General features: G+C 27.0%; 2 protein-coding genes across 2 annotated transcripts; both read left to right on the top strand.

The window, feature by feature from the left end:
- Positions 1–4,088: 4,088 nt before the first annotated feature.
- BKA55DRAFT_586590 (uncharacterized protein) lies at positions 4,089–4,808 on the top strand. Its single transcript, XM_046194583.1, has 2 exons — positions 4,089–4,466; positions 4,519–4,808. The coding sequence occupies exons 1-2, from the start codon at positions 4,164–4,166 to the stop codon at positions 4,687–4,689; spliced, it is 474 nt and encodes a 157-aa protein (XP_046041204.1). The 5' UTR covers positions 4,089–4,163; the 3' UTR covers positions 4,690–4,808.
- A 2,968-nt stretch (positions 4,809–7,776) lies between these two features.
- Positions 7,777–9,145, top strand: BKA55DRAFT_628761 (LITAF-like zinc ribbon domain-containing protein). Its single transcript, XM_046196907.1, has 4 exons — positions 7,777–8,140; positions 8,205–8,583; positions 8,640–8,733; positions 8,786–9,145. The coding sequence occupies exons 1-4, from the start codon at positions 8,125–8,127 to the stop codon at positions 8,846–8,848; spliced, it is 552 nt and encodes a 183-aa protein (XP_046041205.1). The 5' UTR covers positions 7,777–8,124; the 3' UTR covers positions 8,849–9,145.
- Positions 9,146–19,560: the final 10,415 nt, after the last annotated feature.

Genomic DNA, 19,560 nt, shown 5'->3' on the forward strand with positions numbered 1-19,560 from the left:
CTTATAAGAGGCTATTTAGCATTTTAGCTTTTTTATTAATAACTTAAATAATAAGACCTATATAATAAGTTATTATAATAAAGATTAATATTAGATATAATTTATTTATCTTTATAATATAAATACTGCCTTAACTAGGTAATATAAATACTTATTATCTCTTAATAGTTAAATTAACCTCCTTTTTTTAACCTTGCTAAAGAAATATTATACCTAATTTATTTTTTATAAGGTATATTATCTAACTTAGCTTTTCCTTTTAGCCCTTTTAGCTAATAGTATAATAGCTATATTACCTTAATACCTAGTATATAAAATAATATATATATATATAATTATACTTATTATATAACTAGTTATAATATTAATTTAGCTATTAGGCTTGCCTTAAAGGTAACTAATAAGATTTATTCTTATTATAAGAAACTTCTTATTAAAATAATTATCTTTAATTATAGCCTAATTTAATTAAATAATTATATAAAAAAGAGATATTATATTAATTTAAATTAATTTAAATTAAGTTATTAATAAGCTATTAGGTTTTAAAGACTTAGAAAAGGCTATAAGGGAAGGTTATGTTTTTAAATTAAATAAAGTAGCTTTCTTTATTGCCTTTAGAAGCCTAAACTTAGCTATATATAAAAAATAACTCCTTAATATAACTATAAGGGCAGCTAGTATTATTACAGAGCTACTTTTAACTTAGTAAAGGGAGTTTATATATAAAAGATAAATATAAATTAAAGCCAAGGTTTAAGAATTTTATTAAAGTTAAAATTAAAGAAATTATATTAAGTTTATTTTATATAAGTTAATTAGTAAAAGTTAAATTAATTTAATATTATAATTAGCTTAACTAATTAAATATATAATAAAGTATATAATTAATTAATATTATATATAAGAATAAATAAAGTAAAATTAATAATAAAGTAGTAATTTAAATTAAAGGCTATTACTAATATATCTTATATTTTCTTTTATATAAATATTTTTTAAAAGTTTATAAATAACTTAAAGATTTAGCTTATTAACTAGCCCCTTAAAGAAATCCTTTATATTTATTATATATATATATTTTTTTTTAAATTTATAAGTTAGCCTTAAAAGGTATATCTAAGCATCTCCAGAATCTAATATAGTTTAAATATTTATTGCCCCTACAGCCGGTAAAGCTTTATTAAGTCAAATCATCATAGTTAGCTGCCTTAATTGCAGCCTGAACCTAGCTGTATATATGCCAGCTAAAAAGCCCTGCTCAAAAGCTGGCCCTAACCTTCTTCCTACAACCCACCTAAAAGGATACCACGCTTCAATCATCCATCACGCTTTAGTAAGTTATCCGACCCGACCCGACTTCTGGCCGCAACCGCTAACAGCATCACAGCTGCCCCATCACGATGCCTGCTATCCGAAGAAGCCTGCAGGCACCTAGGCCTGATAAGCCTTATCTAACTAAAGGCCATGATGTGATCCCTAAGATTAAAGAAGCTCTTAGGAGAAATAAGGGCAAGGGCAATATATTATATATAATAGCTATAGATATTAAAGAGGCCTAGTTTAATAAGGATAATACTAGCTATATTAAGATAGTAATCTTTAGTTATAAGATCCTCCTGCTTATATAGTCTATTTATAAGAACCCTTTAATTAATAAAGACTTTCTTAAATATAAGAAGTAAAAGCTTAAGAATTTAGAAAGGAAGCTATATAGAGGGGTATAGCTAAGTAAGAGAGAGAGGGGGTTCTTTAGGGCCCTTAATGGCGGCTTATATAATAAGTGGCTTAAGGATATCTAGTGGCAGGCTAAGGAGGTACTAGAAAAGACCGAGAACCTGTAACGCGATATAAATAGAAGTTAGGTAATTGTGGGGTTTAGAGGAAAAATATATTAAGTTTTATATAAGTTTAGTTGCCTAAAGTTAAAGACCTAAAGTTATAACTAAATTTGGCATTAGTAGCGAAAAGAGGATTAAATAAGTTATAAGACAGATTATGTAATTAAATAAGTAAATTAGTTATAATATTAATATACTATTAATATAAAAAAGGTATACTTATTATATATATAGTATTTAATATAATAAATCTTTATAATATTTTAATAGGCCTTTATTAAAGTATTATGTTTTATATAATAATATTAAAAAAAAGTATATTTTTATATATTCTTACTATTTTAATACTTTTAGCCTTTATTAACTTATTATTAATTCCTTATAAATATTTTAATACTATTTAGCTATATTACTTAAGTATTAAGGGTATTTAGAATTATTATATTAATAGTAATTAAGATAGTATTTACCTTTTATATACTTATATTACTATTAAGGTATATAATATAACTTAATAAATAATTATTAAGTAAATATATAACTTTATCTTTAATAATAATAATATTTTAATTATTATTATATAATCTTAAAATATTTATTATAAGGGTTTTAAAATAGTAAACCTAAGTAGGCTTAATAAAATTATGTTTATTAACGCTTAAAGAGGAAAAGAAGGCTAATTAAGGGGTTTTTATATAGATATTATAAGAGTTACTTAATAATATTAAAAATAACATTAATTTTATTAAATAAAGAAATACCTATTATAATTATCTTTTATATTTTTAAATAACTATTTTTAGCTAATAGAATTATAATCCTTATATATTTAATATTTATTATATATAAGTACTAATATATAACTTATTCTTAAGTACTTATTTAATTATAACTTATTATACTTTTAATCTCTTGTAATAATTATTTAATATGTAAAAACTATAAAAAACCTACTTATAACCTTATTATAATAACTTATAACTTTATATATTTTTAATCCTTTTATTTACTTTTTATAAGACTAAATCTAGGCTAAGTTTAAATTTAAATTTAAATTATTTTTATTTTTATTTTATACATCAACTTTTAAAAATATATTTATATATCTCTAATGTTTAATATAATTTAAATATTTAATACCTTTATAAGTAATTAAGCTTTATTTAGTTTACTTAGTATAATTAAGTACTTTAATATAGCCTAAACCTAGTAATATATATTTTAGCTAAAAGGCCTTAGTTATTAATTAGTCTTAACTTTTTTTTTATAACTTACTTTAAAGGTAACCTTTTTATTAACCCTTATAGGTATGCTGTAATTATTTATTATATAATAAGTTATTTAACTTAACTTCTTATTATAACTACTAATAGTATTATAATTATATTATTATAATACCTATTTAAAATAGCTTATAATTACTTAAAGCTAATAAGGCCTATTATATAAAAAGCTATAACTTAGACTTTTATTTTAAGTAAGCGCTTAGGTAAGCTAATAAGGGTAATTATAATATATTATATATAAGGTTATAAAAAACTAAATATAAGGTAAAAAGTAGGCTATTATATTTATTTATTTACTATATTTACTTATTATATATATTAACTATATTAATATATCTAATAAGTAGTATTAGTTTATTTTATATTTTATTTTATATTTTATATTTATTTTTTTATATATTCTAGTTGTTTGTTATATTAGTAGTTAACTTATATAGTCTTATATAAAAAGACATTATAAGGCGGCCTGACGCCCCTGTATCCTTGAGGGTTTAGCTTCATACTGAAAAAGCGGTCTAGACTACCCTTCGAGCGGCATAGGGTCGATATTCCATATCCCGCCAAGGTGGTGCCAAATAAATGCCAGAGCCAAGCTCGACTGTCCAGTCACTGAGGCTCGAGGCAAAAGCCATATTGGGGGGTCTAGCCCGAGGCGCACCACGTGCTTCATCTTAGCAGCCGACTAAACCCCAAGCGGAACCGTCCTTCTATGTAGGATAGTTAAGGTTCAGCCACCTTGCTGAGAGGCCTGGGTAATGCCCTAGCTGAAAGAACGATCCCCTAAATTGGAGCTCGAAATGAGAGCTGAAAGCCAAAGTAGGCTATGGCTTTCGTAGTGGCGGCTCTTGGTCGTAAAGTTTGCCCTGGCGGTCTGTGTAATTATCATGTGATAGCCAGAGGCGTCACGATCGATAGGCTTAAGAAGCACGATTCCCTTCCGCCTCCAAGACATTCAGCCAATTCTATCTCTCATTATCAACAGTCAGTAATTTGCACATCAATACCTAGTAGTACCGGACCTTACTTTTTATTCACCATGGCAGGCCTCTTGCCCCTTCTATGCTTTGGCCTTCTCAAGCCAGGACTCGCCACGGCTGGTCTGGACGGCCATCCACTCCAAGGTCGGAAAATACCTGAGTGTGACTCTAATTGTGGTCAGTCCAATACAAGCCCCACTACAAGCAACACTTACCTAACTCGTCATTGCTTGCTAGGCACATGGTGCTGCCCTCCTGCCCTTCGCTGCGCATATGTAGAGATGGCGGGTGGGTGGAGTTGCTTTGAGAACAAAAGCTACACACAATCGGCATTTACAGAGCTTCCAACTACAGCCTCAACTGTGAGCTTTCACTTGTCGTTCGTATTTTAAACTGCTAAATAGCGTAATGCAGTCACTAGACCTTTCGGATGAATCCGTCATAACTCATACCTCATTGGCAACTCTGAGCACCACAGCATCTAGCGAGGCAACCTCTAATACTAATAAAAGCCCTCGATATAATATATTCTTATGGTGGAAATATTATTATATTATTATTATTATATTTGCTGGTTTCTATTAACTTTAATTATAATAAATGGGCTTTAAATTAAAGTATTATTTTATATAATAAGTATAATATAAATAATAAGTATATAAGTTAAATAAGTATATAAAGTACTAACCTTATAAATATATATTTAATTAGCTAATTAATTATTTTCTAAGTATATAATATATTAGATTTTAATTAAAAGGATAGAATTATTTTTATACTTAAAGCCTATTAGATAAATCGTAAATTAAATATATTATAAATTATATATATTTATACTATTTACTCCCAAACCCCTTATTATTAATTTCTTAGTTATAATACTTATAACAATTATATTTTAAAGTAATATAAATTAAGTAATTTAAAGATATAAATTGTAATTTAATATATTTTTAACTTAGATTTATAAAAAGTTCCTTTTTAATATTAAAATAATTTAAAAAATAATAAATTCATTACTTATTAATTATACTATATTATTAGTTAATAAGTATTAAGCTATTAATTTATTTAAATAATAATTAAAGCTTAATATATATTTTTTAAAAAAATATAATTATTAAAAGTCTAAACATAAACATCTAAATATTATTTATAATTAATTTAAGCTTATATAAAATTTAAATATTAGTTATTATATCTCTTAATAATTAAATAACATATATAAGACTTATTTATATAAAACGTATTAATAATAGCTAATAAGCTAAGTTATATATATATATATTAATAAATATATTTTATATATTAAAAGTAGTTATAAAGTAATTATTAAAATTACTTAATAATTCCTAGAGATTATTACTAATTTTACTATTTCTATTATAATTAAGTGTTAATAATTATAAATAAAATTCTATACTTTATATAATTTATTAAAGTAATACTTATATAATTAACTAATTATTAAAATTAGAAATTAATATAAAACTTATTTATATATAATACAATCTTTTTTAAATTTCCTTTCAAGTATATATAAGAAAGAAATATAAGCCTTCTATTATTTTTATTAACACCCTTATATCTAAACCTATAAATATTTATTTTTATAAAAGAGGCTTATTTTACTTTTTTCCTTATATAATAAGTTAATAATAATATTATAATTTATAAGTTGTTAAATATCTTTATTATATAATATATTAATTATAAAAATATTACCAAATTATAATAAGCTAGTAATTATAGTTACTTAAATACTAAATATAAAGATATTATATTTTTTATAAAATTTAAATTTAATATTTTATTTTAATTTATAAGGTAACTTATAAAATAGTCAAGGTATAACAGGCGTTGGAGTAGATTGTTTTAAAGGGATAAGGTTAACTATTAGTTTTAGTAAGATATTTTTATAAGTAAGTATAGACACACTGCTAGTAGGCTACCTAGTACCCCACACAATGTGCCCCAGCAGTGATCCACAAAGCCTAAACGTTTCTGTGCTTGCGAGAAATGCGGCTTAATAATGTCGAGCCGACATCATTATTTAGTTAATTGGGGCCGTTTGTTCTGTTCGAGACTGTCGGTCCTCACACAGCTAAGGCATGCAACACAGTTAGCAAAGTGCACAGCCTGTTTATATCGGTGTAGATTGGAAAATTAAGCAGTAATAGCTTTACCGGTATTATTAGTTAAAAGAATGCCGCAATACGGGTAAAGTAATCTGGACAACACAGCATATCTTCATTCTTCGCCAGGATAGAGATAACAAGACTAACCAAATAGGCTCAAACAGGCGGGTCTTAGCCGGCGGAGACTACCGACAAGCCACTATTCGCCTTATCTGACACTTGACATAAGGTACAAAGCGGTGATTCCTTTCCAAACTGAATTAACTTTAATTACAAGTTTTGCGAAATAATTATCAAATGCCTAATTCTCCCGTATGCCCATTAGCGAATAATGCGCTAAATGCATTCAAAGGTCTTTCTGGCCATGCAAAGTCTGACCCATCGACGCCATGATCCGTTGGTGGGTGGGGTCAGCTGGACAGTCGTGTCAATTTATTAACTCATGGCTTTGTTGCAGCCGGTCAGGCAAGCTTACCGGTCGTTATCTTTGCATGCGGCTGAAGACGCAATCTCCACTAACAACCTGCAGTAAAGGTGGATCTTTTCCAGTGAACATAGAACGCGGTTTCGCTTCTGGACTGCGATGGACTAATGCTCCGCCATGTTGCTACACCTTGCATACCCTTGCCTTATATTCCTTGTCCGTGCAGTGGACTATCGATAGTTGACTTACTCCGTATCCCTTTGAGCGGCACAAGTCTCCAGCAGGTCACTCGCCCTATATCTATTAAGTAATACAACTAGTACAATCGGGGTACAAGAAGTTCGTCAAATAAGGCATTTACTAGCAAAATCACATACAAAGAGATATCAACTATGTCTACAGGGGCCTTAAATCGGCTTGCCAGGCTTGCAAAGGCTTCAAGCAGGGGCAGCCGTGACTTTTTAAGTAGAGGAAGAGAAAAGGAAGCTATCTATAGCCGAAAACGGGAAATGCGCAAAGCAAGCAACAAAGGAAGCAGACCCGATATGCCGATTCTGTGAGGTAGCGATTTGTAATAATCAAATCTGCGGGGACTTCTATCACCGAATAAATTCTTATGTGTAGGAAAGTACCGCCAGTTTCAGTAATTTTTTATTGGCCCTACACCCTTGTCATGACCCCAGTGGAGCCTTATATCGCTTAAAGGGATAGCAATGCATCTTTTAGCCCATTCAACCCGGAGATGGACTTGGGGTTTTTGGTCTGGGGGTGTGACCCTTTGAGTTTTAACGACGCCGTGGCGGCTCTGGACTGTGCAGGGATACTGTATAGTGGGCCAAAAGCGAAAATGAAGCGGGGACGCAGGGTGTTCGTGCCGTGAGCACAGGTGGTTCAAGGGGCTCTATTGAATTGATCGAAAGCGAATGTGACATTACGTGGTAAGTTGCTTTTTTAGATGTGCTTCTACGGCAACTGCTGTAGGACAATTACTCGACTAGGCCTGAAATGGGAAAGGTGATAACGCTAGGAGAGCCAAACATGTTCCGCTACCCTGTGAAAGTATTAAGCTTGATCATGCCGAAGGAAGTCCCCGCAATACCGGAGGCTAAAGAATTTGCCAAAAAAAAATGACAGAGACGGGATGCCCTGATGGACGCCCCCTTTGCGGCCAGCCTAATAGGATCACCTCTTACAGTGTAGCTTCCCAGCCTTAGTCCTTAATCACCATAGTCACTTATTTGTTGGGCCAATCATATAGAGCCAAACCAGCCTTGCCACATCGAGGCTTTACTTCTCTAGAGTATGCAGCCGGAGTCCGTCGGAGTAGTACAAAAACGAGGGCGGAAGACATCCACCGTCAATGCATTCTCCTTCTATCCTCTTCGTGTCTGGCCTCGCTCCTTTTTATCTTTACAATAAGATCAACAAACAACTCAATTATTCACAAAGACTATCAAAATGGAGAAGGAGGTTGGTGCGTAATATCCTCCCGTGCGGCTCGACTTCCTTGAATAGCTATACTAATTAAATCGGAATAGCTGTAACGTCTATGCCTACCAACCCGGCAACCACCTTCCCCCGCTCTCCTACTGTTGGTGACTACGCTTATCAAACCTCCATTCCAGCTCAATCAGGAGTTTTACCTCAGCAACCATCGTTTCCCGTACAATATGCAGGAACCGTACCTCAGCTACAAGAAACCTTTCCAGGGCACTATGTGACATATCCAAGGCAGCAAGGAGTTATCACACCAGGCATGAACGCCGCCCAGGTGGCCCAGACGCTCCACGCAAACTCACAATACAAGACCGTAGCTCCGATTGCGGCTCTCGGTCGATCTCCCGCCCCCGTGGACTGCCCTGGCTGTGGGCAGCGGGCCTTGACCGCAACCAGCTTTGCAATTGGCAACACCACCCAGTAAGTAAATGCCCTAAAAACATGTCGGCTTAGTGCCTGTAGCTGATGGCTATTAGCGGCTGGGCTGCTGCTATTTGCTGTCTGTTCTGCTTAGGCTGTATTCCATATCTCATGAACGACGCCAAGGATGTCGAGCATAAATGCGGACAGGTACTGATCTCTCCTTAAACTTAATGTCTATGTTTTATCTAACGTGACCCAGTGCGGCATCATACTCGCTACTTGGCACCGCAGCGGAACCACTGAGATTCGTTACCAAGGGTAGCTTGTCTAAATGCTTGGTAACATACGCTGAGGAAGATGTACTATAGGAGGGATGGCATCATAATAAGAGTGACCGGAGTTTGAGGTGATGGGATCACGAGTGTTTTGTATCTACATCGGATGTCTATTTCAATCAGAGATGAAGTACGTAACTAGATGCCTTTAACTATATTGATATTTCCCAACGTCGCGATATCTTCACTAATCTATACCTTCAATTCGCACAGAACTTGAGAGCTATTTTTTGAAGTCTTCTCGTAGCTATTATAGCATGAGCTTACTCTTGCACGAATAAACCGCCTCGCTTTATCTTGACAAGCTCGCGTATAGTATCTCTCTCCCCTTCCCACCTTACGTTTTTAGCATGTTTATCCAGGCGTCTTCTCAAAGCATCCTCCGTCAGCGGAACATTACACCAAGTCAACTGCAGACGCTCAAGACTCTAGAGCTCTACTACGATATCTCGTATCGAGCCATCATTTGCATGCCCTGGGGTTTTGGTTTTAAAGACAGACGACAATCGTGTCGGACGTCACCCTAGAGAGAAATATAGTATTACTAAAGTACGTCGCCGGAAGCTAAATACTCTTGTTAACTCACTGCGTCCTCCCGACCCTAATGAGTTGCTTAAGCGAGCAGATAGGTCCGCCCCGATTCCATACCTGGCAATTGAAACGGGGGGAGGGAAGGGGGGGGGGGCGGGTGGGGCGCGTATAAGCATTGTGACTTACGGTCCACAAGTTATGAGGTATTATCACGGTATCTGAAAAAACTGCATGCCCTGGAGATTAAGGGTATAGATATAAGGGGCAAGTAATAGCTATGTGATTGTATCTAGGATAAACTTATATTTCTTAGCAGGAAGGCTAATAATGTTTAGCAATCCTAGATTATTATTAATATAGAGGACTAGCAATTAGAGTAAAAGATATAGCAGACTGATAATTAATTCCTATATTCTGTTATGAAATTTACCTAGAAATTAGTTTCTAAGGAGTGGTACTGCTTAGATAAGCAATAATGCTTACTTTCTTCTCGTAGAAGTGCAGGCAATAAGGAGTTATTAACTAACTAATTATAATATATCTATTAAGGATAAAACCTCTAATTAAGGTTAACGTAATATGCTTGTGATATATTTAGAGTGTGACGGTTATGGTTTCTAAGGGATAAACTAGTCCGTTCTAGGTTTATATTGGCAGATAATATAGGGCATAATACTAAGCAGTGTAAAGTATTATATCTCTTAATAATTAAGTAATGCATATTAGGCTTATTAATATAAAGAAGTCTTATTAATAGCTAGTAAGCTAAGATCTATAAAAGTATTAATAAATATAATCTATATACTTATAAATATAAATAATAATTAGTAAGGTTATTATAGGATTAGTAGTAATCCTAATTAAATTAATACTAATTATAATAAATTAATTATAATTATAAAGACTTAGTATTAATCTAGTCTAGTAAGGTTATAGTAATTAAAGGAAAATATAAGGTATATATAATAGTATAACTAGGGTTATAGTATAATCTCTCTCCTCTATTAGGCCTTATCCTTAAGGCCTAGTTAATATATTTTCTATTAGTTATCCTCTAGTAAGTCTAACTTAATCCTATAATCCCCTTAAGATATCTAACTATATAGTAAAGGCTAAGAAAACCTTTACTAATAATTAAAAATCTCTCTATATCCTTATTATAGCATTTAGGAATCCTATTATGCCTTATTTAAACTATATTTATCGAAAAATAGAGGATTTATATATCCTTAATCCTATAAAGTCTAATTACTATAATCTCTATATTAAGTTAGGGATTTCTTATAATAGTTATAGCTTATTTATTATAGCTAGTAAGTCGTTTAATATAATATCTGTTTTTTTTTTTTTTTTTTTTTTTTTTATAGTTTACTAATATAATATTAGCTCGAAAGATTATTAATAAGAAGCATTATCTTAAGCAGGAGGAAGAGGCTGCTAAGAATAAGCTAGTTAATCTTTAGGCAGAGTTTACCTATATTTATAATAAAATAAATACTTAATTTACTAAGATTACTTACTTAAGGCACTAGTATTATTAAATAGAAGTTAAGGGCCTTAATATAATCTAGTATAGTCTTAATTTTATAAATAAATTAGAAAAGGCAAAATAAGATAAGCAAGCTGCTCTAAAAGGTGCTATAATAGATAGCACTTTCTAAGACTAGTCTACTATTACCAAGCAGTCTAAGTAAGATTTATTAGGTCTTAATGCCTTCCTTAATTTTTTAGGTTTTAGTAGAAATTCTTTAGGAGTTATTAAGCATTAATAAGGTATTTAGTTAGTTCCTATATATTTTTATTCTTTAGGTAGTCCTTCTATTTAACTAAATATTCTTATTTTTTATTTTTTAGTTATATTTTCTTAATTACTTTTACTTTATAAACCTCTAGTTTTATAATTATTTATAGTTTATTACCGGTTTTAATATATATTATATCTATTACTAATTTAAGTATTATAATATAATATATTAGATAGTATTATATTATTAAGGGTAAATCTAGTTTATAGTTATTTTCTAATTTTTTCTTTATAACTTTAAATAGCCTAATATACTTATAGTCTAGTTTATAGCTTAGTTAGTCTGTTTTAATGTTTTTTATAAATAGGTAAACTATATCTCCCTTTAAGAAGGTTAGTCCCTTTAACCTTTTAGGATTATAGTATTATTTTATTTATTTTCTAATATATTTAAGCTTTATTTTATTTTATTATAAAGCATCTTAAGGTCTTTGCTTTTAATAATAACTACTAGGTTAACTAATTTAGGTTTTTATATATTATAATATATATTTAGCATAAATCTAAAGTTGGCATTAGATAGTATAAGCTTTATACTTTTATTATATATAGTATTATAAGCTAATTAGGCATATAGTAGTTTCTTAATTTAATTATCTTATTTATAATTAATATAATACTATAAGTACTGCTTTAATACCTAATTTATTTATTTAATTTATCTATCTATTTAAGATCTAAAGGCTATTAATAATTAGTAATTTAGTCTTAAATATAATATAAGTACTTACTAAAACTTTAATATAAAAGTTAGTCCTTTATTTAATAAGATTTTATAGGTAGTCTATATATTTTAATTATTCTATTATAGAAGATATATAATATTTATTCTATATTTATTATTTCTTTATAAGGCAAGTAATATAAGAACTTTATAAGTCAGTTTATAATAACTATAATACTATTATAGAAGATTCTAATTAAGGGTTCTTTTAATAAGGGTAACTTAGTTATAAAGTCTATTATAATTAAACTCTAAGGTTATTTTACTACTTCTAGTAGTTATAGTTATTTATATAGTTTATATCTTTATAACCTTATCTTTATATAAAGGTTATATTATTTAATTGTTTTTTCTATTTCTTTTCTTTAAATCTAGTATCTTTATTATTATAATTATTTTAAGGTCTTTATAACTCTTTAATATCTATATAATAAATATAAATAGAATTTATAAAGAAAGTTATATACTTTATATTTTAGGATTGTTTTTACTATTGCCTTTTATATCTATCCTAATACTTTAATTTATTAAGTAAACTTATATTTTCCCTTTTTATTCTTTTTAAGATTTATTTATTAGTTTTTATTATACTAGTATTATAGTTTAGTTTTTTACTAATAGTATTTACTTATTTATTTTTTAATCCCTTATAGTAAATAATTATAAAATTAAACTTATATAAGTATTTAGTATAATATAGCTATTATCTATTTAGTTCTTAAGTTATAGTAAAATATAAAATATTTTAATAATTAGTATAAACTTTAACTTAATATATACTTCTTATAAAATAATATTTAAATTCCTTAAAATAGTTAATAATTACTAGGAATTCTTTATTATAGATAGGGTAATTAAGCTCTACTTTATATAATTTATATAAGTAAAAGGCAATTAGGTATAATTATCTTTCTTTATCTCTTTATCTAATTTATCCTCTAAGTGCAAAATCTAATATATTTATTTTTAATTCTATTTTCTTAATAAGGTTAAATATAATTAAGACTAGCTTATTAAGAATTATATCTTATAGTTTTATAAATACTTCTTTTGCCTTTATGCTAAATATAAAGGTCTTACCTTTTTTTATTAATTTAGTAAGTAAATTTACTATTTTACTAAAGTCTTTTATAAATTATTAGTAATAGTTAGTAAAACTTAAGAAGCTTTATACTTTTTTAATATTAATAAGTTATTTCTAATTATATATTACTATAATTTTCTTTTAATTTATTTTAATTTATCTTAAGGAAATAGTATATTTTAAGAAGTCTACTTCTTTTATATAAAAATAACTCTTTTTTAGTTTAATTAATAAATTAATATCTTATAGTACTTATAAGACTTTATAAATATATTCCTTATATTCTCCTTTATTATCTAAGAAGATTAAGATATTATTTAAGTAATATATTATAAAGATATTAAGGTATTATTAAAGTATATTATTAATTATTTATTAAAATATTATAAGTATATTAATAAGTCTAAATAATATTATTAAGTACTTAAAGAGTTTAAACTTAGTTCTAAATACTATCTTCTATTTATCTCCTTCCTTAATATAAATTAAATTATAGGCTCCTTTAAGGTTAAAAGCAATAAAGATTTATTTTCCTTATAGGCAGTCCTTAAGTTTTATAATAAGTAGAAGTAAGATCTAATTCTTAATAATAAAGGCATTTAATCTTTAGTAGTTTATAATAAGTTATAGTTTTCTGTTTTTCTTAGGTATAAATATTATTAGAAATCTTATTAATAATATAAATATCTTAATATTTCTTTTAGCTAATTTTATTTTTAAGTATTTTCTTAAAGTCTTAAGCTCTTTTTTATTAAGGTTATAAATCTTCTAGAATAATAAGTTATTTATTTTAAGCTAAATTTTATAGTCTTAATAGCTATATTATAGTATCTTTATATTAAGTTCTTCCTTAAATAATTTCTTATAAATTTAATATTTTTTAAGGATATTTTAAGTTATTTTTATTATTATTTTACTTTAACCTTTTTCTATTCTTATAGTTATTTATTTAAGTTATATAGTTATTATTTAAGGAGACTTAATATTTATTTATTTTAGTTCTTTTTACCTTTTATATACTTATATTATATCCCCTTTAAGGGTAGTAAAATATTTCTTTTATATTATACTTTACTATCCTTATTAATTAAAGTTTAAGAACTCTTATTATCCTTATAATTAGTTTCTTTATTATTATTAATATTACTTTAGATAGTAACTTAGCTAGTTAGCTAGTTAATATTAGGGTTATAGTATCTTAACTATAGTATTTCTAAAAGGATATTAACCTTATCTAGAGGTATAATATTAAAATCTACTTCTTAATTCTTTTTATTAATAAAGACCTTAAGGTAATTAATTTCTTAATTTATTTAGCTATTATTATAATTAAAAAGTTACCCTTTTATATTTATTAAGGGGTATAGTTCTTTTTTCCTTTTTTATAATAGCTTTAAGTCTATTACTACTTTAGGTCTAATATAATTACTTTTTGCTTTATAATCTATTTATATATTTAGCTCCTTTCCCTTAATCTAGACTTTTAATATTAGGCAGTTTAAGTTATCTTAGTTTATAACTTCTAAAGCTCTTTATAGGCCTAGTTTGCCTAGTCCTAGCTCTTTATATATCTATAGCTTTATTATAGATAGTATATAACTTTTCTTAAGGCATCTTTATAGGTTTATTTGCAGTTACTATCTGTATATCCTTTACTATTAATGTAATTATTAGTAAATTTATTATTAAATAGTTATTATTAAAAGCATTCTTCTAATTCCTTATATTATTCTTTAGTATCTTTAAATATATTTTATATCTTTCTAATTTTATTATTTATTTATTATATAAGGTTTTAATATTATTAAAGTAGTTTTAATAATATTTTTCTAGGTTATATATCTTTTAATATAATCTACTAGGCTTAGCTCTTAATATTCTTTTATAAGTTCTTATTTATATTTATTATATATTCTTTATATTACTTTCTATATATTAATAGGCTTTCCTTTACTTAAGTATAATTATTAAAAAAATTCTATAATTACTTTAAGGTTTTATCTTCTTTAATAATATCTAAACTTATATTATTAACTAATAGTTCTTTTATTAGGTAGTTATACTATTTATTAATAATTTGCTCTTAATACTCTTTTTCTTACTCTTAATAAAGCTTTATAATTTCTTTAAGTTATTCTTTTTATATTAGGTCTTTTATAATCTGGCTAGGGGTTACTTCTCCTTTATCTATAGTAGTTATTTTATCCATAAGGATATTTCCTATTCTTTAATTTATTAGGTTAGTTAGGCTATTTCTTTTCTTTTTCCTAATTCTTATATAAACTATCTATTTTTATTAGTTAAGGAGTAATATTTTATAGAGATATCTTTTATATAAAAGCTATATTCTTATTATTAGTTTTAATCAATCTCCTAGAATAGCATTATATTAAATTATAGTTTTATTACTTTTAGGTTATTATATTAAAAGTATATAATATATCTTACTAGTTCTTTATATATATATAGGTTTAAGTTTAGGTTTTTAAGGATAATTATAAGAAAATAATTATTATCTAATTTTTCTCCCTTATAGGCCTTATACTAGTAATACCTATAAGATACTTAAGAAATTTCCTTATATTAGTTATTAGTAAGAAATATCTTAATATTATCTTTTAGGTTAAACCTAAGTTCTTTATATAGGGGTTTATAGTATTATTTATATAATAGGCTTATATAATTATAGCTTTTAGCTTATTAATATCTATATATTTTTTTACTTTTTAAATATACCTTTTATATAGTAAATTATAATACCTGTTTTTGTTTTTATTAAATAAGGGGGTGTAAGTTTATTGCCATTCTTATTTAAGTTTCCTGTTTTCTTTATAGAGATATCTAGCTATTTATCTTATTACTTTACCTTAATATCTTATACTTCTTATATATTAGTAGTAATATTTATATATTTTATTACTTACTTTCCTTTTAATTTATACTTGTTTTTCTTTCTTTTAAAGGGCTATTTAGTTTTCTAGTTCTTTATAAAGGCTTCCTTTATTTTTTAAAGCTTATTTTTAGTAAATCTTAGCATTTTATATTTTATAATATATTCTTTTTTATATTTATTATAAGAGTTATTTTATCTTATTATATAGTTATCCTAATAAGGATATTATTAATTAATTATAAAGTACTTAGCTATTTTTTTATTTTAAGGATAATTACTTTTCCTTTATTAAATACTCTTAAGACTTTTACTTCTTTATATTTTTTATTATCCTTTTTATTTTATTATCTTTCTTTTTATTTCTATTAGAAGTATTCCTTTTATTTTAAGTCCTCTATCTTTTAGTAATAATAGTTATTATTAATTTTATTCCTTTAAAGTCTCTATTACTTTATTTCTTTTTTTATAAGTTCCTTTATTTCTTATCCTTTATAGGTTTTTAATAGCAGTTCTATAAAGGTTAATTTATAATATAAAACTATATTATATTTACTTTAAGTTATTTTAAGTATCTTAATATATATAGCTATTTAAGGGTCTTATATTTAAGTTAATCCTAAGGCTTACTTACCTTAATTTAGTTTTTTTAATTTCTTTAATTCTAGGCAGATATATATTATATATCTAAACTAGTTATAATTATAGTATTTAACCTTAGATATATCTTAAGGCTTTCTATTTCCTTATTAAGTAGCTTTAAGAACTATAAGTCTTGCTTTAGTTTTATAAGAAGTATTATTATATCTTTTATACCCCTAATTAGCATTATTTTATTTATAATTATTATTTTACTATAGGTTATATATTTTACTACTTTATTTAGCTTACTTCTTATATCTTTATTTATATTATTAATTATTAATTTTAATTATAATAGCAGTAAGGTTATTTAAGTTAATAGGCTTAGGTCTAATATTAATTATAGTATCCTTAATTTTAGACTTTAGTCTTAAGTATACCTAAGCTATATATACTTCCTTATTTTAGTTAAGCCTAAATGCCTAGTAGTAATATTTAGTAAGGTAAGAGGCTATAAATCCCTTCTATTTAAGTTATCTAATCTTTAGTTTTATAGATTACTTTTTATTTTATATCTTAAGTATATATTATATCTCCTTTTTAAAGTCTTTATAGTTATTATAAATATAATTAATTATATCTTTTTATTTTTTATAAGGATTATTAATATAATTATATATAATAAGTTTAAACTATTAAAGTACTTTATCCTTAAGGAATCTTATTATATATTATACCTTAAGTTTATTTATAGTAAATTAAGTTAGGTAATATAAATAATAGCTATATAGGCTAGTAAAGAATCCTTAAAGTTTATTAATATCTCTATTATATAAGTTAGGCTATTATAATTTAAGGATTTCTCTAAGGTCTTTTCTAATAGCTATAAGTACTATAATATATTTAATATATTCTTAATATATTTTCTTACTTTTCTTAGCTTTTTCCTTAAGTCCTTTAATAAGTTTAATAAATTAGGCTACCTTAGCTTTTAAGGTTTTAATCTTACTTTTAGTTATATTAAAGTTATTTTTTATATTCTCTAAAAGATTATTATATTACTAGCTAAATCTCTTAAGCTTATATTTAAGTTTTATAATTTCCCCTTTATAAGTACTTAAATAAGCAGGAGTAATCTCTTCTTCTTCTTTATTATTAATTTCTATAAGAACATCCTCTAAGTTAAGAGGAGTTTCTTACTATAATAAGTACTAGGTATATCTTAAGTTAAAAGACTAGCTTAAGGTAATAAGTACTATTATATTAGTATTACTTAGTATTATATAATATAGTCTAAATAAGAGCTATTAATATATAATAATTATAGTTTCTAAAGGATAAATTAATTTATTTTAGGTTTATATTAATAAATAATATAAGGTATAATACTAAGTAGTATAAAGTATTATATCTCTTAATAATTAAGTAATATATATTAGGCTTATTAATATAAAGAAGTCTTATTAATAGCTAATAAGCTAAGATTTATAAAAGTATTAATAAATATAATTTATATACTTATAAATATAAATAGTAATTAATAAGGTTATTATAAAATTAGTAGTAATCTTAGTTAAATTAGTGCTAATTGCAATAGATTAATTATAATTATAAAGACTTGGCACTAATCTAGTCTAGTAGGGTTATAGTAATTAGAGGAAAATGTGGGGTACACGTAACGGTGCGACTAGGGTCATAACACAGAGATGCTCTTAATAACCGTCCTGCCATCCTGGATAAGCGTTTACAGTAAAGAAGAAATCTGCAGTTAGGTAAAGGATAAGTATAAGCTTGCCTTAATTGCATAAGCACTGGCTATCGCTTTAATAGTTATTAAAAGACTAGCTATATAAAGAATAACAGATTAAGCTATATTTAAATTTATAATTATTATAAGTTACTTAATGTAAAAATAATAATACTACTTACCTGTTAAGTAATAAAATATATTTATTAATAATAGCTATGCCTTATATAACTAATAATAAATATTACTTTAATTATTAAAAATAAGAAATTAAATACTTAAAGGAATTAGGTTTTAAGTAAATTTACTAATACTAATTAATATAAAGATTTAAAAGAAAAATAATAAAGAGATAAAAGAGAATAAGGTAGAAAATATCCCTTTAAGTGCCACAGCCCTTAGGGAGGTCACTCGCCCCACTTAGCTTAGTCACAAGGTTAGTACGTGCAGGGTACCGGATGTTCGTAAGATATTCAACTTTAGTAAAATACTACTAAAACCTCATACTAATTAATATCTATTAAAACGATAAGTTCCCTACCGATTCTTAATAAGATATATATGAAGGAATATGACTTCGATAATTACAGCTTTTACATACATGCACAGTAAAGAGGCCTAGGCTCTACCAGAATAATAATTAACCTGCCTAAAGAGGCAGCCGGCCGCAACTTTATGCCTTTTAATATAGAAGATCGTGATTTTCACATCAACATACTGCCTCTAACACCACTCGAGCTATTCCAGCTTTTTACACCTATATCCCTTATATAGTCATGGGTCTACTACAGCGATAGCTGGGTCTCTTATCTGACGCAAAATGGCGTTATTAATAGCCATAACTCGGCTATTTCTGACCAGTTACGGATTAACCGGTAGGACGGGCTCTCGGCTGCACAAGTATATGTATAGCTCGGGTTGCTAATTTACCTAGGAATTCATAAGGAAAATACAATCAAGAGCCATTAGAGCCCCCCTTCCCTAGGTATTCAGGCCCCCTTGCATTCAATCATCAAGTTCATGCCTCTATAGAGGTTCCAGTTAATCTCACGCTATATACAGACTTTTAACCACACTTTGCTTAACCTAGGCAATGAAGAGGACCTTCCGAAGGCATTCGAAGCTGCTGAACCGTAGTCTGACCTCATACAGAAGGTATCAGCCCAGCTCTATATACTAGGGAATAACGTTACTGTAGATAAGTATATAGTCCCTTTTACAGGCAGGAGTAAGGATACAACCCTAGTCAAGAATAAGCCTACGCCCGTAGGGTTCAAAGTCTGGGTAATTGCCCAAAATGGCTTCTTTATTCGGTGGCTGTGGCATATAAAGGCATC

The sequence above is a fragment of the Fusarium redolens genome (assembly GCF_020744475.1).
Source record: "Fusarium redolens strain MPI-CAGE-AT-0023 chromosome Unknown BKA55scaffold_35, whole genome shotgun sequence".
Lineage (NCBI taxonomy): Eukaryota > Fungi > Ascomycota > Sordariomycetes > Hypocreales > Nectriaceae > Fusarium > Fusarium redolens.